Source organism: Arachis hypogaea, chromosome 11, assembly GCF_003086295.3.
Source record: "Arachis hypogaea cultivar Tifrunner chromosome 11, arahy.Tifrunner.gnm2.J5K5, whole genome shotgun sequence".
Lineage (NCBI taxonomy): Eukaryota > Viridiplantae > Streptophyta > Magnoliopsida > Fabales > Fabaceae > Arachis > Arachis hypogaea.
Window position 1 is genome coordinate 8,895,573 of NC_092046.1, and position 23,918 is coordinate 8,919,490.

A 23,918-nucleotide genomic window follows, 5' to 3' on the forward strand; every position below is an offset into this window, starting at 1 on the left:
TATCAAATCAAAATAAAGTAATGTAATTTGATTTAGTAATGGCCTAGATTTTTTTTATCGCATAAAAACATGAAAAACCTTTAGCCCAAATTGATTTGTTTTTAGTATACTAGCCCAGTAGCCCAACAAAAAAATAAATGCAAATAATAATGATAAAAACAAATAAAATACAATTTTGTTACTTACTTTATTTGTTGAGTTTCAATACTCCAAAAGTTGTAAAGAGCATTTAAATTAGTTTAAATTTGATTCATTAATAGTTCGCCATAACCTCAGATCGTAAGTTTGTGAGCCGAACTTAAACTTAAACTTGAGCTCATAAATTAAATGAGTTGAGTTTGAACTTTGATAAGCTCAACTCATTAGTTCGTAAGCTAATTCAATTATATATAATATTATATAGAGAAAAACCTAAAATAGCCCCTGACAATTACTTCAAAAGACAACGAAACCCTTGACAAAAAAAAAATACCAACCCGGCCCCCGAGACAAAAAAAAATACCAACCCGGCCCCTGAGATTTATTTTTATAGGACTGATTAGCCCCTGTGCCAAAAAAAATTAATGTTGTTTTTTTGGCACAAGGGCTAATCAGTCCTAAAAAAAAAGATCAGGGGCCGAGTTGGGTGTTTTTCTTTTTTTTGGGACCTCGTTATCCTTTCGAGATAATTGTCAGGGACCGGATGGGATATTCACTCTATTATATATATTAAATTATTAATACACATATCTTATATGTATTTAATCTATATTTTTAACAGTATTGTTTTGGTCTCTAAAGTTTAGGGTCAAAATCAAATTCGTTCCAACGTTATTTTTTTATTTAAAATTGTCCCCAAGATTTTAATTGGTATCAAAATCGTTCTTTTGACTTTTTACGGACAAAAATACCCTTTACCATCACCACGACCTCCCTTACTCCCACCAAATACTAATAATCAGATTCAAGAACACCAACAATAACACATTATTCAAATTCAAAAACTAACAACATCATTCAACAACAAAATCAACACACAACAACAATAAAATCAGAAAAATAACAAATCAAAATTAGAATCAAAAGTAGAATCAGAATCAGAAGCAAAGCAAAAGTAGACACAGATGCAGAAGCAGACTCGGAAGCAGAAGCAGAAGCTAAAGCAAAAACAAAAGTAGACACAGGCACAAAAGCAGATGTAGATGCAGATGCAGAAGTAGAAGCCAAAGCCAAAGCAGAAGCAGAAGTCGAATCGGCGAGGTACAGCGGCAAGAACACGAAGTGACAGCGAGGACGCGAAGTGGTGGCGAGGTTGGTAGCAGCGGCGGCGATAGCGGAGCGCGACTCCTTGGCTCGTGTCTCCTCTCTCCCTCGCGAGCTCTTTCTCCTTCTGGTTCTGATGGGATGGCGGCTCCAAGCTTCGCTGACACCGTCCCCCTCTCCTCCCCTCCCCCTCTTTCTTTCCCCTTTTCCTCTCCCCGACGTCTTTTCCCCTTTTCCTTCCTCCCGCACGTTCTTTTTTTTTTAATTTTATAATTTTTTTTATTAGGATAAGGGTAATTTAATAATAAAATAAAAAATTTTATTAAAAATGATGATATTAATATTAAATAAAACGTTTGGGATGATTTTAAATAAAAAATAATATTGGAAACGAATTTGATTTTGACCCTAAATCTTAAGGATCAAATTAATACTTATCTCTTTTTAATATTATATATACGTATAAAATAATAATATATAATTTTACATATATATTTTGATTTGTGCATTAGTCAATAGAAAAAAAAAAAAGTGTGTTTCCAACGTAAATTCTTGTCAAGTTTCAATCCTAATTTCTATTTTCTAGTCAATAGAAAATATAATTAATTGATGTTGTTTACTCATTTAGGTTTTTAATATATAAAGTTGATCTTTTTAATATTTTTTAATATATATAAATTATAATTTATTGATATAGAACTATAGATTATGTTCCTGTTATTTAAGTCACACGAGCTTTCGGTGAGTTTAGCTTGAACTTAAGAACTAAGCTTAATTGTTAGTGAGTTGAGCCGTAAGCCAAGATCAATTTTTATAAGTCGAGCTTGAGTTTGATCTAATTTGTCTCAACTCGACTCACTTTTAGCCTTAGTTGTAGATCTCTATCTAATTCATTGGCCACTGAGATTGGACGCCTCACGCTTAAAACTTTGGTAGTATTGTTAGACTCACATGTATTTAATAGTTAATAATTAAATTAGTTACAGTTACAATTAATTATCGTTATAGTTATGCAGTTTTTAGAATTACTTAGAACTGTGAGTCCTCTTGTAAATAAACTAGCATGTATATATCTATTTTTAGTTTTTAAATCATTCATTTTTCTTATCACCAAATTTTTGAACTAACAAGTATATATCTTATGAAATTTTTTTTAAATAGATCGTTATATCAGTATTTTAGTAATCTTAATTATATATTATATCTATTTTTTATAATTAAAATCAATAATTAAAAATTACTGAACCACTGATATATTGATACACATGAAAGTTATATGGAGCAGTCTCCTGCATTTGTCGTACGGCGAAAATGCCATGTCCGTAGAACCATGGAATACCACATCTGATGCTAGAGAGTATAGCGTACACTAGGTGCAGAACCAACAAGGTTGAGCATGTTTCCTATGATAATTAGCTTCCATGGTGATGGGGGTATATCTGTGCTAAGTCTCTTAGTTTTTTATTAAGACAGTTTTTGTTAAAACAATAAAGTACAATATCAATAATACCTACAAATAAAAGATACAAAATCTAAAAAAGATCAAACTATGAAGACAGAGTCCTAAAAGGAAGAAAAAGAAAATTAAATCCAAGGGTCCTCGTAATTATCTGCATCACTCTTTTGGTCGTGGTACCGGTGTAGATTACGATGTGCCTCCTCTAGCAGTGCTGTCATTAGTGCGAATTTGGTCGCATGCAGTGCAAATGATAACTTTGAATTATTGTTCCATAAACATCGAATAGCCTAAGCATTGAAAAAAATAATAACTTATTAACTTTTTAAGAAAATTCGGTAGAATTTCTATTAGAATTAGAGGCTAAATATAATTTTCATATTTTACAAAGTAAACAATTTCATTAATAACAAAGACATCATTCAGTCCATATTTTTAAATTTTTCACGAAACAATCAGTAAAATTTTCCTTTAAATTACAGGCTTCTATCAAATAATATTATCATTTTTCTCAAATAAAACAATTGCATTACAATTTTAAGCAATAAAATTATCAATCAAACATCCAATCCTAACTGTTTCAATATATATTTCCTTATTATTCTGCAATTTCCAACCAATAAAGTATCGACAAAAATTATTAGACATTCTTCTCTCATTTTGATCCTACAAAATATATTCTAAAAAAATCTAAATTCATTTTAAAACTTAAAAAATTTAAATGAGAAAGTATAGAGATCAACATCTAAACGAGTCAACTTAAATAACTCCATTTAATAATATTTTTAAAAAATTTTAAGAATCAAAATTTGAATAATTAGAATTAATTAGGCAAATAACCTCCACACAAATCCTAATCCCTCTCTTCCAAGCCTCACCGTTGCTCTAACCACACACCGTGCTTCCACCGCGCTAATGCAGCACCGACTTAAGTTTGCGTGCCTCCCGTCGTTGTTGCAGACCGTCGCAGCCTCTGTCATTGACGCAGAACTCCCCACCAACTAAAGAAACATGCACTACCAAAAAAACATTGAGTACCGTTAGAATTACCGTCGAATTTAGCGTCAATCTTTACTGGTGGATTAAGTGTCGGATTTTTTGACAGAAAAGAGGAGAAATTTGTCGGCAGAAAAAATTATCGTCGGAACAGCTTTTTCGTCGCTAAAGCCGACGGTAAGTGTTGGCGCAAAAACGTAACTCACTAGCGTCAATTTTATCGCCAGTATCACGGTTTAGTGAAACGTGTCGTTTCGGTAATTTACCGGCGGATTATTAATTCGATAGTAAAATTGGGATAAAATTCAAACATGAAACCCTTCTCCTCTCTCTCTCTCTCTCTCTCTCTCTCTTCCTCCCTTGCCGTCAAATTTGTCACCGTCATGACCGTTGGGAGCACGTCATTGTCGCCACATCTTGGAGCACCCGCTGTCATCGCCGTTGCACGTCATCCTCAACTCTATTGTTGCTGTTGTCCCTGCCGCATCCTCCATTGCGATTGCTGTTCACATTGTAGTCACTGCCGCTTCTGTCACCCTATGTTAAAGAGACTCTACAACCACTATGATTAGATTTATTGTTAGTATGGTTGTTTTATTTTTCTAGATTATTTTGAGAGTTTAACATTTTGTTAGAATTTTTCTTAAATCAATCGTTAAATTTGTTTAATAAAGTGTTTCATTAGGAGTTGTTATGTTAAGAGTGCTTGAGTTGTTGGAAAATTTAATTGATTTTAGTGAATGAGTTTCGTTCAATTGCATTAAACTTATATTCGTTATTTTTGTGATGCTTATTGTTAGTTTGGTGAAATTAGAATTAGGTTTTAATTAATTGGAATAATGAGCTTTACATGTTCTTTCAATTAGTTTCAATTTGTGAATTTAATAAGTTGTCCTTTTTATTAGGACGATGCTATTTTCTCTGAGATCAGTTGGAGTTTGTTTTTTTATTGTTAATAAAGTAATATTCCAAATTGGTTTCTATCTCTAAATATAATGAATTATTTAAATTTTAATTTAGACTTACTTTTTCTAGAATAGAATTTTAGGACGTAAGCGAGAGAAGGTCACGTAGTGGCTTCTTCTCGAAACCCTTGTTTGCTAAAAACTTGTGGAGTTATAAGGAGTTACGCACTAGAACGGTTATGATTTGATGTTTTATTGAATGTGTGTATGTTATAATTTATGTCTGCAGTTATTTTTTCTGTGAAAACTGTTATATTTATTTGATGGATGTCTCTGAATTAAGGAGAAGTTCTGCCAAATTATTGTTTGAATTGTTTAAAACATATTTGGTTTGTCAGAAAATATATTGTATTTGGTGGGAGATTCTAATTATTAGGCACATATATTCTGCTGAATTTTCTAAAAATTTTAATAAGTTATGTTGTTGGTTGAATTCTTGGGCGTGTGTTGCAATATGATTTCAAGTCATCATATATGGATGTATGATAGGAATAACGGTGGACGAGGGGTGTTTAAAACCTGAATTCTTTGAGAGGGTTGAGGTGTTTGTTGCACATGTCTCAACATGGAACCGTTTAGATATGAAAGGGTATCTAGGTGTCCGTGTCATAAGCATCAACTGACAAAGTGGTTAGGACCTTCATATATAACACTTCACCTCTACCATAATGGGTTCAATGATGGGTATTGGATGTAGACGAAACTCGAAGAAGTGGATGAACAGGGAATTAATCTATCTACCTCGAATTTGAATAGGTCTGATGGTCGATTAACGAGGGTTCGGGTGGTGAGAGAACTAAACATGGAAGAAATGAATTGGTAGGGTAACCAAGAGAGATATAATGAGATGGTGTTTGATGCAATAGGTGTTACAGAGTTGGAAGAGGCTGAAGAAGAGCCTAACTCGGAGGCAAAGAGATCTTATCATCTATTAGAATCTGCCACAAAACCTTTGTTCGAGGAGTTCGTTCATTCAAAGTTGTCTGTATGTGTTAGAATGATGAGTATTAAGTCGAAGTCAAATCATACCTAAGAGTCTTTTGATAAGTGAGTCACCCTTTATAACGAACTGGTACCTGTCAGGACTATTGCCATCCCTTAGAGCCACTATGAAGCAAAGAAGTTAGTTTCGAAATTGGGTCTAAATTTGGTGAAAATTGATTGTTATTTGAATGGTTGTATACTATATTACAAGAGAAATACAGACCTAACTGAATGCATATTTTGTAGATCACCGAGGTTTCAAGCCGAGAGAGAACAGATTAGTAAACGGCGGTTAAAGAGACTTCTAATGAAATGGATGCACTACTTGCCTTTAATCCCTAGGATAAAACGATTGTATACATCGAATTTGATGGGACAGAGGGACATGAACCTTACCAGATTGATGACCCAACTCCTTCGAAAATAGTGGTTGATATTGGTGATCCGATCACCCTTAGGTCGACTGTTATGGATAATGACATCATTGACCTTGGAATAGATGATGACGTATTACCACCAGAGGATGATGATCTTCAAGAAGAAGACGGAGTCGATGGCGACAAAGAAGAAGAAGACGAGTTTGATGATCGAAAACTACCTCGGAAGAAGAGGATGGTGAACCAGAGAAAGAAGATGATGAATCTCAAGAGGGTTAATGTAAATATAGTTCTATCTTATGTATTTCTTTACCAAACATTGAGAAGAATGTAATATAATTAGCACTGTTTTAATTATTAATTATCGGGGTATATTATAGATGGATGAAAAAAAATATTAAAAAAAATCTACTGTCGAAATTACCATCGGAATATACCGATGGTAACATCCCAGCTATTTTTAAAGAAAAAATTACAAAAAATATTTATGTCGGATTAATCCGCTGGTAAGGTAGTGTGAAGCCGTAAACTCTGGCATTAATGTTACCATCGAAAAATTTTCGACGATAAGTTGCAATAGATTTCATTTCTTGATATCCATGTTTCGCCGCTATATCCGATGCAAATTATAGTCAAACACAAAAATTCAACTGTAATTTGTTATCGTCGAGGTTTATTCCGTTAGATAAATTCCGACACAAAATTCGATGGTAAAAAAGTGTATCGTCAGATTTTATTCATTTTTCTGACGATAAATCCGATTGACGACACTCAACGTTTTTCTTGTAATGATGCCATCGCGCTGCCGCTTCATCGCCATTTCTGCAAGGTTCAGCATTGAATCCTCATTGCCGTGATGCGTTGCTACCTAGGCAACGTCTCCCCTTACTGCTGTTCTTCTATGTAGCCACAAAAGAAACATCCGCCAAATGCAGAAAAGAAACATCCAAATGCCTAAGAAAATCATCCGCCATTGAAAAAAAAAAACATCCAAATGAGCACAAAAGAAAAATCTACTAAAACACAAAAAAAACATTCAAATGAGTCACAAAGAATGAAGAGAAACATCCATTAAACCGTAAACTCTAAACATTTACTAACCTTTTGGAGTGCAGTGGCGACACAGTGGATGCTCCACGAGGATGAATGAGGAGGCGCGGCGCAATAGAAGAAGAGGAGGAAGTGGACATGCGACAACGTGGCGTGAGGAGATCGGGAATGTTGTGCATAGGGGAGCAAAGGTAATGTGAATGACGACTGGCTGCGGTGCTTTGTTGGATGGCGTGACATAGTGGGGAGATAGGTGGCCTTCTTCCTCGTTAGGAACGCGTGGCGTAGGTGAACAGATGTGCAGCGCAGCTACAGGGAGTAGAGGTGGTGCAACATGTTGCTCAAACAATGCGAAACAGTGAGGCGATGGGCGCAGTACGATGCTTCTTTGTCGTTGAGAACAGACAACGTAGGAAGTAGAGGTGAGAAGGGGTAGGGGTGGCGAGGCGGCTGCAATGAAAAATTGGGGGAAGTGAAAGGTGAATTAGAGTAAAAGAAGGTAAATGATCCATTGGAATATTTTTTTGTTATAGTGAACTTTGGGGTACAACTCAATAAAAATTGACTAGAGTTGGTTGACCCTTGTTAATTACTTAAAGAAATTCAATTTAAATATAATTAGAAAAATCGACTACTAAACATTCTTCTCTCGTTTTGATCCTACAAATATAATTTAAGAAAATTAAATCCAATATAAAATAAAAAAAAAAATATAGTTGGAAATTAAAGGATCAACCTCAACTCCATTTTATATATATATATAAACAGTACAATCACCGCAGATATGCACCTAATCATTGAAAGAAGTGATAAGTTAATTTTAGAACATAAAATATAAAGCAAAATACGGAAATTTAATTATATCTCCATTGCCATTAATAACATAGACATAGACATCATTAATTAAGTCCATATCTTTAAAAAATCAGCAGAACTTTTCTTTAAATTAGAGGCCTCTATCAAATAATATTTTTATTTTCTCAAATTAAAGAATTACATTACAATTTTAAACAATCAAACAATCAATCAAATATCCAATTCTAATTGTTTCAATGTATATCAGTTTATTATTTTGCAATTTCCAACATTCAAAATGTCCACAAAAAATTACTAGACATTCTTCTCTCATTTTGATCCTACAAATGTATTTTAAAAAAGTCAAATCCATCTTAAAAACTTAAATAATTTAAGGTGAGTTCTATGGTACCTTTGTTATGGTGCTTAAATTGCCTAACTTTTCTTTTAAAGTAAAAAATAAAATATTTAAAATAAAAAGTAAATCATGTAATATTTATTAAATATTATTTATTTACCTTTTCTAGTAACTTAGGTAGAAAGTGATAGGCACCATAGCATTCACCATAATTTAAATGTAGTTAGAAAGAACCAACTTCAAATTCCAAACTGACAAACTACACAAAAGAAAACAGCACCATCAAGGTAAATATGCACCTAATCATAGAAAGGAGTTGATAAATTAATCTTATAACATAAAATATAAAGCAAACCATTGCCATTAATGATTTGCGGCATTTCATACATCCAAGGCTATTCAATAGTCATCATATGGAAACATATTGCTGGAAAATTCAAAGGTTACATTACATAATTTGTTGAGTATATGTTATTCATGATGCAATTAGATCACAGAACGAGAAACCACAGGAATCAAGAACAAGTCAGATTTTTTTACAACAGATGCTCCAAATAACTCAGACATATCCAAATCCTCACTTTTAATCCCACTGGGAAGCTTCCAATCAAAGTGATACAACAGCAATGCAAGAATTAACTCAACACTTGCAACACCATAGTTCATTCCGGGGCAAATTCTTCGTCCAGCACCAAACGGAATGAACTCAAAATTGTTTCCTTTGAAATCAATTGAGCTATCAATAAACCTCTCAGGAAAAAACCTCTCCGGTTCAGTCCAGTAGTTAGGATCTGTTGCAATCGCCCATGCATTGATTACCATCTTGCTTTTGGTTGGTATGTGATATCCATTGATTTCGCAAGCTTGTCCGCATTCCCGCGGAAGCAAAAGGGGACCGGCAGGGTGTAATCTCAAAGTCTCTTTGATAACTGCTTTCAAGTATTTCATTTCTTCAATGCAAGTTTCATCAATAAACTTCGCTCCTACTCTTGTATCTAATACCTCTCTCACTTCGGATTCTGCTTTCTTCAATATTTTTGGATTCTTCATCATCTCAGCCATCGCCCAGTTAATGGTAGTTGCTGCTGTGTCACTTCCGCCGGTGAAGACATCCTAGAAGGGGAGGGAGAAACATGTCATACCATTTAGTTGATTATCTATTTGGTTAAACCACTCCAAGAATGATAATGCATCTAAATTAAATATAATTCTTTCTTAAACATAATGTGAAAAGTTTAAAAGAAAACTGAATTTATATATATATTTTTTGGTAGTTCATTTTTTTTAATAATTTAATAATATATTTTTAATTTATATTTTTAAATAATATTAATTGATTACGAATAAAAAATAATAAATTTTGCTGGCTATTTAACATTCTTCAATTATAAAAGTATTGTCTACTTTCATTAGTAATTTACTTTTATTAAACCAAATTATCTTAATATTAAAAAATCACAAAATATATATTTTTTTTCATAGTTATTAGAATAAACGACGTCTAAAGATTCAAAATTTATTTATCCAACACACTTTAAAAATTTGATTAAAAGTAATAAAGGAGTCAATTTGTTGAATGAAAATAATTTTTAAGAACTTCTAAAGAATATAAATTTATTAGAGACCAAAATATTTAGTCTGTAATTTTTTAAAGACTAATTTAAATGTTTATTCTAAGATTTAGTTAATATATATCTTAAAAATATGAATTAAAATTATTATAAATAGAATGTTTTAAATTTTTTATTTTAATAATACACAATAATTATATTGAATATTAAACTTTACATATTTTTTCTATAATATTTTTTATTAGTAAATTTAATATATCCCCTAGCTAAACGCCTAAACCTTTTATTTTAGGACAAAAATATCTACTTTGTTTTTAGTTATTTGGATAACAACATATATCTAAAACAAACACTAAGTAAAAAAAAAAAAAAAAAGAAATAAACTAAAGACATTCTCTATATGCAAGAAAGTGAATATACTTACAAAGATTATAGCCTTGATATTGTTGTTGGTTAAGGGAAGATCCACATCACTACTATTCCCCTCAAATTTCAACAGAACATCAACAAGATCCTCCACTTCTTTATCAGTTCTTGATTGTCTATGATCATCGATGATGATCTGTAGTATCCTATCAACTCTCCTATGCAAATCCTCAAGCTTAGGCCTCATCCCAGTGAGGTTCTGAATCCATTTAGCCGATGGAAACAAGTCTCCAATGTAAAAACCTCCAGCCAGCTTCAAAACCTCTCTAACAACTTTAATGAACTCTTCTTGTTCATTGTACTTCTTGCCAAACGCGGCCATGGAAGTAATAGAAAACATCAATGATATAATTTTTTGACTAAGATTGATAACGGATCCTTCCTCGGAAGCAATCCCTTTGATGAGGTTGTTGACCTCTTTCTGCTTCATTGGCAACTGTGATTGAACGCGTTTCGCGCTTAAAATTTCGGTAGTACATATCTTACGTAGCAGTCTCCAGTATTCACCATATGGCGAAAATGCTATGTCCGTGGAACCATAGAACACCACATCTGATGCTAGAGAGTACGGCCGTGATGCGAAATTCGCATCATGGGTTTTCAGTATCTCTCTAGCATACGCTGGTGAAGAAACAACAATGAAAAAGATTTCACCAAGTTGAAGATGCATTAAAGGTCCATATTTTTGTGCTAAGTCTCTTAGTTTTCTATGTGGTGCAGAACCAACAAGGTTGAGCATGTTTCCTATGATAGGTAGCTTCCATGGTGATGGGGGTATATTTGGAATTTTGTGGGTTTTCTTGGCATTGTTTTGTTTGAGTGCGGCAATGATGAAGAGGAACAAAGAGAAAAGGGCTAGCAAGTGATAAATCTGAACTTCCATGGATGGATATGAAACAAAGGAGTAAATAAGGAGTGAAAAGTTTTTGAGGTTTGCTAACGCGGCAATTCCAAATCTATGTATATATAAGAAAAATTAGGTGTACACTAAAATTAGTAATTAGGATAAAATATACTAAAATATAAATATATATTAAAAATAATTGAAGTTGATTTTAATGTTAATTTTAGTGTATAACAAATATTTTTAAAAAATGTTAATCATCTAATATTTATAAATTATTTTTAATAAAATAATAAGATAAATATTTAAATTAATTAATTTTAAAAGAATTTAGATCGAATAATTTGTTTCAAAAATATTTATTCTTTGAATTTTTTGATATTTTTTTCTAATATTAGTCTTTCTCTCATTTTGAAGAAAGACTTGTTTTAATTATATTTTTGTAAAATGTAATCATCTACTTGTAATAATAACCTAGAGATTTATATGTCTTACGAAAGTAATTTTCAAAAATGTTAAGAATAATAAAAATTTGTTATAAAATAAAGTATTTAATCTTAGACCAAATTAGATATTTACTCAAAATTATCTTGTAGGTTTTTTAAAATATTACGAAATTAATTATTTCAAATATTTTTTATTATAAAATATTTGTCTTTTTTTTGGCTTCCTACTTTTTTTTTCTTTTTTTTTTGGTCTTAATAAAATTTAGAAGATCTCTATTTTAGTGTCCACTTTAATTTGTTCTTTAAATACCGGCATAGAGTATTAATGTTGATATTACAAACTAAAATACTTTTTTTTTTGGTGACTAACTAAAATACTAATTTGTTAGATCTAATTAATTTATCATTTTTATTAATTTTTCTAATTAAGTTGGTATCAAATCGAGAATAAGAACTCAAGCTAAGAAAACCAGCCTTTGAGTGGTTTAATATTATTGGTTCAACATCCAAATTGGTTTTTTTTTGGTGACTCATCCAAATTGGTTTTAAGATCATTTTAAATTAAATAATTTATTTTTAATAAATTTTTATTCTCTTGTTGTCTTCAAAAATTATTTTAATAAAAAAGATTTATCATTTTATCGTTTTAAAGAGAAACTAATTTGTCTTATAATGATATTTCGAAACACAAACGAAGGAGGCAAGACAGCGACTAGCAGTGAAAAGCGAGAAGATACGAGCGGCGACTGGTGGTGAGCAGCAAAAAGAGGTGACGGAGACAAAGCCAATAAGTAAGATGTTACTGCTATGTGTGTCTGTTCTTATGCTTGACCACAAGAAGGGAAGCGAGCCACCGTGAAACACATACAGACCGACGAGGTGATATATATTGAGAAAACAGCGAAAGTGCAGAGACGACGGATAGTGGGTTTAGGCAAGGCAACAGCGGTAAAGGTGCATGGACGATGCGACTCTGACGGAGGAGACAGACGAAAAAGGAGCTAACGGACGTAGAATACCCGGCGACGAGATAGCGACCGTGCGATGTCAATAACAGCGGCTCTGTGAGACTGAGAAAGTTAAGTTTTATTGCCGTTTTAGAGAGAGTGCGTTGAGAGTGTGAGAGAGTGCGTTGGGGTGGGGGATTAGGGTTTAGAAGGGGGCCGGGATTTTAGATTTTTCAAGTTGGACTGAATAATTAATTAAAAATTCTACTTGAATTTTTCGGTAGCCACCTCAGGGTCTCTCTCGTTGGAAATATGCTCTGACAAGTTCAGTGGCACGCTTATCACATTCTAAACTCATATAGAGACTATTTTTTGTTAATAACAAAAGTTAAGTACTATTTTATCAGCACCAGAATCTCTCAAATACTAATTTAGTATTTATCTCAAAATTAAATAAACATCTAAATTGAACCTCCAACGATTTTCAAATCAAATACTACTTTAATTTCTAATAAATTTTTATTAATTTTAAAATTTTCAAAAATTATTTCTGTCAATTAGATCTCTATTGCTTTTAATAAAATATTTTTATTATGCTTGTTGGATAAATAAAATCTTAAAAAAATTATTATAAAACTATTAGCTTCTCACCATCTCACTTTTAAGTTCTAACCATATCTGGAATGTACGTTGGATCGATCCACAAAATAAAAAATAAATTAAAGAAAATTATATATAGTGCATGAATATGAGATGTGTGATTCCATTTTCATGGATATATGAATAATGAGATATATAATTTCATATTTTAAGATATTATTTGTCATTCGGAAACTTTCTTTGACAACTACAAAGTAATAATATTTTAAGAATTATTTTACGAGTACACTAAAATCAACTACTAAAATAAGTTATTAGTATAAAATACATATTGAAATATAAATACACATTGAAAATAAATTAAACCACACATGTATTTATACATAAATACATTAATAACTTATTTTAGTAACTAATTTTGATGTACAAATAATATTTTTAATATTTTAATTGAATAAAATAATGTTATATAATTCTAAATTTTAAACTCTAAATTAAAATGGCTTTCTACAACCACCCCCTTTACAACTAGAACCAAATCTAAAATTCAAGTCGTCAAATAATTCTATATGTGATTTTACCTAGGTCGTGTCACGAAACCTAAATAATTGTTTGAATAGAAGTGGTTTCTAATAATTGTTGAAATATTAAAACTTCAAATATAATGATCCAAGAAGAGAAAAAAGATGAAAAATCCCCTGTTGAAACAACCAATGTTCGTTATGATTCTCTTCTTATCATTCTTGACACTTTCTAATAAGATTCGATCAACTCAAAGACAAGGATCAAAATTATGTCTATATTAATTTGTATTTTCTTATTGTTACTGTTTTATTTACTTGAATATCGATGCACTATAGTGTTTGTGTTGTAATGCATCATCAACAATGTTGTTAGTGTCTTCATCCCATGCTTTTAGAAGTATAAGACAAGATGGCATTATTATTGCATTGTAACATTTGGAAAGGATTTAACTTTATATATTGAAACAAACAGCAGTTGGGGATACAATCAATGTTATTATTATTTTGGCATTTCTCTCAACTTCAAAATACCGGCGCTGGTTTTGTCTACATATATAATTTTATTGTATATAGCTGCTGCTGCTTTGCTTTTATTTTTTCTTTCAATAATTAAATTAAGACTAAATTTTCAGCATTTTATTTTTAACATAAATTATTAAATTATCTGTGAAAAAATTATTTTTTATCTTATTTTTTAATCTTGTCTTCATATTTTCATTGTTGAAAATGATCGTTATATAATAATTATAAAAATTAATATAATTAATATAATTAATATCAGACGAATCAACTTATTGATCAAGTAATACATTTTTTACTTTGTTGATTTTGCTAAAAATCTACGTGGATTCATGAATGTTCTTTAATATTGGTGAACATTAAGAATAAAATATCCATGTTAAAAAAAATTAATTAATTTTCTCTTATTCAGTAAAATTTTTGAGATAGTAATTATTAACAAAAATAGAAATTTTAGCAATGTCAAAATTTTTGTAAGCATCCATAAATTATCGCAAAACTCAAACATAGTAAATTCATTACTTGATTATTGAAATCTTGGATAAAGTATACTTTTTGTCCCTAAAGTTTGGTAAAAATTTTAAAAATATCCCTAATTTTTATTTTATTTCAATTTTGTCTCAAAAGTTTTCAATTTGCATCAAATATATCATCGACGACTAAATTTTCAAAAAATTTAAAACCAATCTAACAATAATGCATGAAAATTATGCTTGATTTACTAATGTTGAGGGTTGTTCTTATGAAATTGTTGTTGAATTGGTCTTAAATTTTTTAAAAAATTAGCCGTCAATGGTATATTTGATGCAAATCGAAAACTTATAAGACAAAATTAAAACAAAATAAAACTTAGGGGTATTTTTATAACTTTTGTCAAACTTTAGAGACAAAAAGTATACTTTATCCTTGAATCTTTTATGCAACTCTTATAATTTCTTATAATTGTGACCAAAAAAATATTTTCACTCTGAAATAATACTCAATTATGATTTGTTCCTATACCTATTTTAAATTCATCAATCTCTAAATAAATGAGCAATTTCGTGTTTTGATATAGTATAACTCATCATGTGGCTTACTAGAGTAACAAATGATATTGACAATGAAAATTAATTTTGAGAAAAAGACATCAGATATAATAAGCATAACAACAATCCTTTAAAGTTCTTTAACATATGGTTTTCATGGTGAATGGATGTACAATAAGTGGAATAACAACCTCAGAGAACATTCCGTTTTGCTCTTTTTTCAACTGTTTCACAAGTAAAGTTCATAAAAATAACAGAATATAGAGGCAAAAGTTAAAACATGATGATGTGGCATAGATATAAGTATAAAGCGGCCAAAGAGCACCCATGCACATGTTTGTAATTAACATGGTTAGAGATTCATGCACTTGACAAGTCATGTTTGATAAGAAGGGCGATATATGTATGGACCTTACTCTCTATGCAATAGCTAGGTAGGAGTACCCTATATATAAAGCAAAATGGAATATTCAATAAAGCAATATAAAGAATAAGAAAATGGTGAGGAACGTGCAATAGGGGTGGAGATCCATGCCACAATTTGAAGCAAAAATACCCCTCAATTAATCATATTTAATCATGCTGTTACATTCTCAATTGTCTTCAACTTATCTTATTGCAAAATTTCAAAGTAGATCAGAGCTTATCTGCATTAAGCTTTTAGAGTTTTAAAGTTGATGAAATTGAATACATGCACTCTTCTGAATTAGCGCAACAATTATTTATCTATTTTTTTTTTAGGAGAAATTGGACGATCACAATTTTGGATCAGCCCCGTTTTTTGTGGTAACAAGAGCATCTGTGTTGTGAAATATCGGCTTTGTTGCTGAATTCAAAGCCCATATATGTTAGTTGGTTTATCTCCTTTTGTTGCACATTTCTTGGGCAGGCTGTTTATTCCTAATACATATCATGGATTTGGGTCTCTCGTTATTAGGGCTGTGCCAAAAATATTAAAATTTTGGATTTTAAACCTAATCTAAATTAGACGATTTTTAATAAAAATAATTCAAATCAAATTATATCTTTTAATTTTTTAATTTAAACCATTTAAATAATTTTAAATTATCCAGATCCATTTAAATAATAACTTTTCAGTTCACATACAATCAAATGCTATACGCATATCATGAAAATTGTTCTCAAGCAAAAAAATATCCCCTACACAACTATCTTAATTGAATAACTCTTATCACTCAATTATTTTTTGAATAAGTGCCGACATAATAACCTGACTACGCTTGGGGACTCACCATAACATTATTCACTTGTCTTTTAACCGAGTTATAACTCATTTTATTTTCTAAGCTTAGCCTGAATCATATGATCAGCAGACAAAGCTTGGGGGTTGTGATCCGTCATCCTATAGTTTGGTCTTTATTATGAATTATGAGTCATAACTCGACTTTATTTGCCTTCATTCTAAGTTTGTAACAGACGATTTTAATAACTATTATTCTAACTTAACGACCAACGGTCATAACATCAATTCTATTCATCAACCATATGCCTATAAAAGCACCAATTTCTATATTTCAGAAAAAACCATATGATAAGTTTTATTTCATGTCTAACATTCTATATTCATATAATTATTATATACACACACGATAAGTTCTATTTCATATCTAACATTCTATATTCATAGAATTATTATTATAGACAAGATAAGTTTTATTTCATATTTAACATTCTATAATCATAGAATTTTTATACATCTTAAATATTTACTGATTTGAGCATCGAAGTGTCTTTTGCAAGTATCCACTCTCTCTCTGTGTGTTCTTCTTGCCAAAGTATACATCAGAAAAACGAAAAGACAAGTTCAATTTTCTCTAAGACGAGATATACTTCGAAAGTTCGTCCACACAACAACAAATTTTATTCTTTAAAAAATACTATCTATTCTTTTATGAAACAAGTTGGGAATAGCCCCATTGACAAAGAAAAGATCCGCCACCAGGCGATAATTTATTTTGAACCATCAAACTCGTTCACAGCTATCCTGGGTTGTATGCTTTGCCACTCTATCCATGTTGAATGTTTGTGACTTTATTTTGATCATGTAAGACACAAGTCTTATTAATTACATAGCTCCAGCTTAGACATATTACTTTAGAAATATCTTTTTTTTTTGAAATAAGGAGCTCAACACAAGAAGTGGAGCAAGTACATAAACATTATAAAGAAGAAACAAAGAAGTAAATAAAATCAAACCAAACGACCTAGCCATAAAACCCTTCTGTCATCTTTGGCATTGCCATCAACAACTAAAGGGGTTAGCACCTAACCATTTAGTCTAGCTCTGAATAGATAAGTTTATATCTCCTCCGCTCCTTTTTCTATCCTCTGAAAAATTCTCCTGTTACGTTCCAACCAAATGTTCCACATAATGGCACAAAAGCTCACCATCCATCTCTTACGGCTCTCCTTGTTAATTGATACCTCTGTCCAACTGTGGAAGTGCTCCTTTACTGTACCCGGGCATATTCATAGTAGACCAACATGAGATATCCAAGTACACCACACCTGCCAAGAAAAATTACAGCCCAAAACAAGTGGTAATCATTTTCATCAACTACTTTACATAAAATGCATAGAGAATCTTCTTCGTTAATAACCCCTAATCGACGCAGTCTCTCCTTCGAGTTGACCCTGCCAATCAATCCAAACCAAACAAATAACTCGACCCTAGGAGGGACAAGTCCTTTCCAAATTGTCCTAGTAAAGCTGTAACTTGATATGTCCTCCGGAGCCATTTCTACCTGCAACACATGCACAAATGAGTTAGTTGAAAAAATACCTTGTTTATCATGTTTCCACACAACTCTATCCTCTCTCCCATGTGCGAGTTTGACTACTCTCAAAGTATTGTGGAGCTGGTTCACTAAATCCAACTCCCATTGGAATAGTTCTCGCCTCCATTGGAAGTTCCATATCCAAGTCAACCTGTCCCAAAACCCACAATCCCCTATCAGTGATCCTCTTTGGCTTGAAACAGAGAAGAGCCTTGGGAATCGATCTTTCAAAGACCCTCCACTAATCCAGATATCCTCCCAAAATCGAGTGCGTCCCCCATCACCCACCTCCAAAGCCAATCCAGTAATCATCTTATGTCTAACTTCTTGATTCTTAAACTGTAGTTGACAAATGTCCTTCCACGGACCCCCCCGATCAGGTAGCCTCTAAGAGGAAAGGAGCTCATTTGGGTTCAAGTTATTACAAGAGCAGACCACCTTCTTCCACAACAGACATTCTTCCTTGGAGAACCGCCACCACCACTTAAACAGAAGGGCAGTATTGCGTATCACAGCATCTCCAACTCCCAACCCGCCTAACCTCTTAGGAGCCTGCACCACTTCCCACTTCACCAAGGCCATACCAGTCCTCCCACCCTCCTTACTCCATAAAAATCTTCTTTGTAAGGAAATCGGTTTCTCTGCAACATCCTTCGGCATCTTGTATAGGCTCAAATAATAAACCGGTAGACTATTCAACACAGATTTGATAAGTACAAGCTTTCCAGCTTTATTGAGCGCCTTGGCTTTCCATAGGCTAAGCTTCTCCTCCACTTTATCTAGAATTGGCTTTCAAGTCTTGACCAACCTTGGGTTCGCGCCTAATGAGATACCCAGATATTTAACTGGAAGGGAGTCTTGCTTGCATCCTAACACACTACACATGCGTCGTACCCACTGCTCATCACAGTTGATAGGAATTAAACTCGACTTCTCGAAATTAATACTTAATCCTGACATCACCTCAAAGCACCGAAGCAACCTCTTGTAGTTCTTAATGGTCTCATCCTCGGGAGGGTAGAACAAAATAGTATCATCAGCGAACTGTAGATGCGACAACTCAATATGATCTCTTCCAACCAGCAATGGTGATAAGCGACCGTTTCTCACTGCTTCTTCAAGCATTCTATGTAAGACATCCACAACAAGTACAAAAAGGAACAGAGACAGAGGATCACCTTGTCGCAGGCCCCTTTTCATCTTGAACAGCTTAGAAGGCGAGCCGTTTATCAACACTGACATAGAGCACGAAGTCACACACTCCATAATCTACGCCCTCCATCTCTGTCCAAACTCAATCTTCTGCAGCACGAGGTCAACAAACTTCCACTTTACTCTGTCATATGCTTTTTGGAAATCTAACTTTATTATTGCCACTTCCAACTTCCTCAGTTCGATCCACGGAACCATTTCACATGCAATAAGCGCCCCATCATGAATCTTGCGACCCTTCACAAAAGCGCTCTGCGTCTCACCCACTAGTCCAGGCATAATAGCTCTCATCCTCCTTACTAACAACTTCGAGATAACCTTGTACACACACCCCACCATGCTGATTGGGCGCAAATCTTTGATTTCCTTAGCACCAGTATACTTCGGGGCCAGTGCCACCCATGTTACGTTAGCAACTGATGGCAGTCTTGACGATTGGAAGAAGCCCAGTACAGCTGTCGTGAATTCAGAGCCGATTTTTCCCCAACACTTCTTTATAAAATTCATGTTGTAGCCGTCACTTTCCGGAGCCTTGAATGATTCACAATCCCATACTGCCTCTCTAATCTCCTCACTAGTTGGTAATATCTCTAGTACCATAGCATCCTCCTCATTGATCCTCTCCACTAGTCCGTCTCTGAACCCCACCATCGGAGACTCCTCTTGACGATATAACTCCTTGTAGAAATCCCTTATGGCAATCTTAATCCTAGCTTGGTTCCTTATCAATCTCCCATTTATGACCAGAGCATCAATTCTATTATTCCTCCTTCTTGCTGAAGCTAAGTTATGGAAGTATCTCGTGTTCTTGTCCATTTGCCTCGCATACCTAGAACTCGACATCTGCTTTCAGTGTATTTCTTTTCGTACATACCACTTCTCACAGCAAGTAACTAAGGCCCTCCTTCTAGCTTCCACTGTTCCATCATAAGACCCATTTCCAACCATGTCATCAATTTTCTTTATTTCTTCCTCAAATTTCGTAATTCTCTTGTCCATGTCACCAAACTTGTCTCTGTGCCATCTTCTCAACGGACCCGTCAAAGCCTTCAATTTGTCAGTGAATTGCATAGCTCTCAACCCTCTCTATTCCTCCTTGACCATCCTTAGAAATCCTTCATGAGTAAACTACGAATCAAGGCTACAGAACGGTCTCGGACCATCCCTAATTCTCTGATCTTCCACTATAATAGGACAATGGTCTGACAAACCCCGTGGGCCACCCCCCAATTGGGTTCCTGGAAACACCTCAAGCCATTCCAGGTTAACCAGGGCTCTGTCAATGCGGCTACATGAACCTCCTCGAAACCAAGTAAACTTCCGATCAGTAATCGGCAAGTCCACCAGTCCCATATCATTTATCCAACCCTTAAACTCTTGCGCTGACAAAGACAAGCTATCAGTGCCACGCCTTTTCTCCACCTGTGTAATTTCATTAAAATCTCCCAAAAAACAAAAGGCCCCTGACATAACCCTGCCACATAGCATAACTCCTCCCACACAACCAGTTTCTCATCTCTAGCATGTGCACCATATACCAAGAAGAAAGCACAGTTAATAGAATTGTCTGACAGAACGCCTTCAACACACAGCCATCTCTCTCCTTTATAGCTATTTGTTATTTCAAAAAAACCCTCATCCCACATTAACAACAGCCCCCCAGAAGCACCATCTGATCCTATATACTCCCACCCCGCACAATCCTTACCCCAAATTTTCATAACATCAAATCTCGTCACTACCTGTCTTTTGGTTTCTATCAGTCCTAACATATTCAATCTATATTTGTTCTTAATATCTTTCATCATTCTCAACTTTCCGTCTCCTCTTAGCCCTCTAACATTCCAAGAACAGACAATCATTTTAAATTAACATTACACACCTTATTATGGTATTTAGGTCTGCTCCGCCTTGCTTTAGCTTTTTGTTTTGCCAGCTTTCTTTTCCGAGCAATTTCTTCATTATGTTCTTGGAGGATAGGCATTATGTCGTCCTCTTCGTTGCATAGCATTGCTTCTGACTCCTTTGCTAACTCCCAAGTCTTTTGGTTTTCCACCATTTGCTCATCCAAGCTTGCACACTCATTTCCCTCGCCCTCATCATCATTGTCCTGCCCTTCGTTTTTCATATGGTCTTCTGTGTCACCATAACCCTCTCCCTTATTCTGCCCCGTCAAGTTATTATCATCAAGCAAAGAAAGTCCTGGGCCTTCGTTGGCTTCCACCACGGTAGTAATTACCTCCTCTGGTAAAAGCCTTCTATTTGCAGCTTCCCCTGGTCGATCCCCTTCAAAAACCGTCCCTGCCTCTTCATCCTTCTTATCATTATTAGCACTACGAATCTCTTCAGAATTTTTCTTCGCTTGAGTTCCAATGAGTCCTTCAACTCCTTTTTCAATTTCACTAGCTTTCAACATGGTACACCTAGCTCCTCCTTGCTTTGTCCTCAATGCATGTATAGCCTCTTCTTCCAACCAGTAATCCCCGCCCATCACCCCATTAGCCCCTCTGACCGTCTTCATCGCACAACCGACAACGTTCATCTCCCGTCCACCACCAGCAATCCTACGGGAGGCTTCAACTTGGAGCAGCAGCCCCTTCAAATTTCCTCCGTCGCATACTCCATCTCGCACCCTAGCCTCTTGACTAGCACAGCCGCATTGCACCGTACCAATCCCCTCCTCTCGGCACAACCGACGCCGCAGACTCCCGTGTTCAAAGGGTTCATCGCCGTTGCCTTCATGGTTTCTGGCGTGCCCCCCGTATCCACTACCTCGCGCTATGTTCGCTGGAGCAGCGCTAGACCCAGAGCTAGTCACCGGACTAGTTACAGCCCGCCCCATGTGTCCTTGACCCAGCCCAGCTAAGTCCTTCTCTTCACAGCCCAAACCATGCGAAAATGATATAGGTTCCACTTGGCCCATGACTCTCTTGCTGAGATGATGATTATTGCTGGCCCAATAGTTGTCCCTCATGCCATTATGATTTTTTAAACCCCTTTCAAGCCCATTAAGCTCACCGTTATACATCCACGAAATAGTGAGCTCTGAGTCTGCTTCGTAGCTCTCCTCATATCCCCCATGTTCAGCCAGGCGTTCAGTATCCCCATTAATGGGTTGATACGTTATTAAATTAGATTGATTGGGTCTTAAATTGTCATAACTCTATTCGTTCAAAATTGATTCAGAAATTACCATTCTGCCCTCATCTTCAACCCCCATCGTTCGCATCTCCGTTGCCACTATCGCTGCTTGGTCTCCAGGATCTACCAGCTCAGATGATCTAGACAACCTCATAGCCACATCATCCGACGTCTTTGTTATTTCGTTATTTTGGAGACCGCTACCGTTACCTGCTTGCATCTTAATTTCCGGAGTACATTGCAAACTGTATACTTCTTGTCCCACCTCCTTTACCAGAACGTCAAAACCACTGGTACCTAATGTGATATGGATCCATTCGTTGATCACATCCATAACACAAGTATCAATTAGTACACGTCCAACACTAAAGGAGGACCAGGATTCCGTCACTTTATCGCATCTAACCACCTTTCCCCATTGACCTCCTATCATCTTCAACGTGTCCACAGACCAAGCATGCAATGGAACTCCGAAGTACTCTAGCCAAACTCTTCGAGATTCACTTCTCTCCGATTCGTCCCACCTCCAAACAGTATGGAAGATCTGAAGTAGGCTATTCATTTTGAATGTGTACGTCTCTTCAGCATTCAACAAGCTATCAAAAGTCAATAAAGCTTTATATGCTCCCATTTCGCAGACTTTGACAACTTGTGGGAAGTTCTTCGCCACCATATCCTTCAATGAGTCAAAGTCAATAGCCTTCGTCGTTCCACCTATCAGACTTTTCTGCAACCAGTCCAAGTTTTCTTTCGCTACAGCAACTTCCAACTTTTTCGTCCACCCATTCTCCTGTGAATCTTGGATCTCTTTATCCCTTCTATCATCCTTGGATCCACTAGCAGTGGGTAAAAGTGCATTTTGACATTCTCGAATCAGCTGGCGAACAATTCTGTTTTGCATGTCACCTTCAACCTGTACCCTTCGTGAGTCCTTTGCATCCGGTGCTCTTCTGTATTTTGCTTCACCAACAAACACGACCTTGCCTTTCAATCTCATGCGATTCATTTCAGTTATAGCCTTCAATGCCCCTCCCTTAGTAGTGTACCGTATGAACGCAAATATATATATTCTATCGCTCTTTTGCTTCCGTGATAGATAGATGTCATTTATGCGCCCAGTCCACTGAAAAAGTTGAAATAGTTCTCTCTTCGAAATGTCCTCCGGAAGATTATCTAAGAAGATCGAAAACGACTCATTCTCCAATCGGCGATACTCTTCTCGGTTCCAAACTTTGGGATCCTTGACTTGATTCCTAAAACTACCCCTCTCAGTATTTCCTACCCTCTCTCTCACCTCTCTCTCATAGTGGATTACTTTAGAAATATCTAAGTGTAACGCGTTCCTTGTCTTTAATTAATTCTTTGTATATCCACACACATTATCATAAAGTATATATTTTAATATAGAGTATATACTTAAATAGTTCTTTAACAAATTTTGTATAGTACATTTTTGTTTTTAAAAAAATTTATTATATTGAGATTTTTAAATTTTTACAAAAATAAGATATATAAGTTTTTACCTTAGTTAGATTTATTGTTTTCATTTGAACAAATAGATCTTCAAAAGTGACGTAAAGACCTATATATCTTATTTTTAAAAAATTTAAAAATATCGACGTAATAAAATTTTTTTAGA

General features: G+C 34.4%; 2 protein-coding genes across 2 annotated transcripts; both read right to left on the minus strand.

Moving 5' to 3' along the window:
• Positions 1-8,658: 8,658 nt before the first annotated feature.
• Positions 8,659-11,103, minus strand: LOC112723781 (cytochrome P450 71D11-like). The gene is made up of 2 exons (XM_025775207.2): positions 10,219-11,103; positions 8,659-9,336 (listed from the first exon to the last, which is right to left on the minus strand). The coding sequence occupies exons 1-2, from the start codon at positions 11,101-11,103 to the stop codon at positions 8,710-8,712; spliced, it is 1,512 nt and encodes a 503-aa protein (XP_025630992.1). The 3' UTR covers positions 8,659-8,709.
• Positions 11,104-17,599: 6,496 nt separating this feature from the next.
• LOC140176011 (uncharacterized) lies at positions 17,600-19,192 on the minus strand. Its single transcript, XM_072205853.1, has 4 exons — positions 18,735-19,192; positions 18,362-18,617; positions 17,802-17,893; positions 17,600-17,657 (listed from the first exon to the last, which is right to left on the minus strand). Exons 1-4 carry the CDS (start codon positions 19,190-19,192, stop codon positions 17,600-17,602), a joined length of 864 nt encoding a protein of 287 aa, XP_072061954.1.
• Positions 19,193-23,918: the final 4,726 nt, after the last annotated feature.

Excerpts from the sequence above, each read along its gene's own strand:
- LOC112723781 (XM_025775207.2), bottom strand. The coding sequence starts at position 11,103 with ATGGAAGTTCAGATTTATCACTTGCTAGCCCTTTTCTCTTTGTTCCTC. Across the intron at positions 9,337-10,218 it reads ATATCAAGGCTATAATCTTT|GATGTCTTCACCGGCGGAAG; the intron begins GTAAGTATATTC and ends CTCCCCTTCTAG.
- LOC140176011 (XM_072205853.1), bottom strand. The coding sequence starts at position 19,192 with ATGGAGTGTGTGACTTCGTGCTCTATGTCAGTGTTGATAAACGGCTCG. Across the intron at positions 18,618-18,734 it reads TCATTAGGCGCGAACCCAAG|TCTACCGGTTTATTATTTGA; the intron begins GTTGGTCAAGAC and ends TGTGTTGAATAG. Across the intron at positions 17,658-17,801 it reads AGGGTCGAGTTATTTGTTTG|GTGTGGTGTACTTGGATATC; the intron begins GTTTGGATTGAT and ends TTTTCTTGGCAG.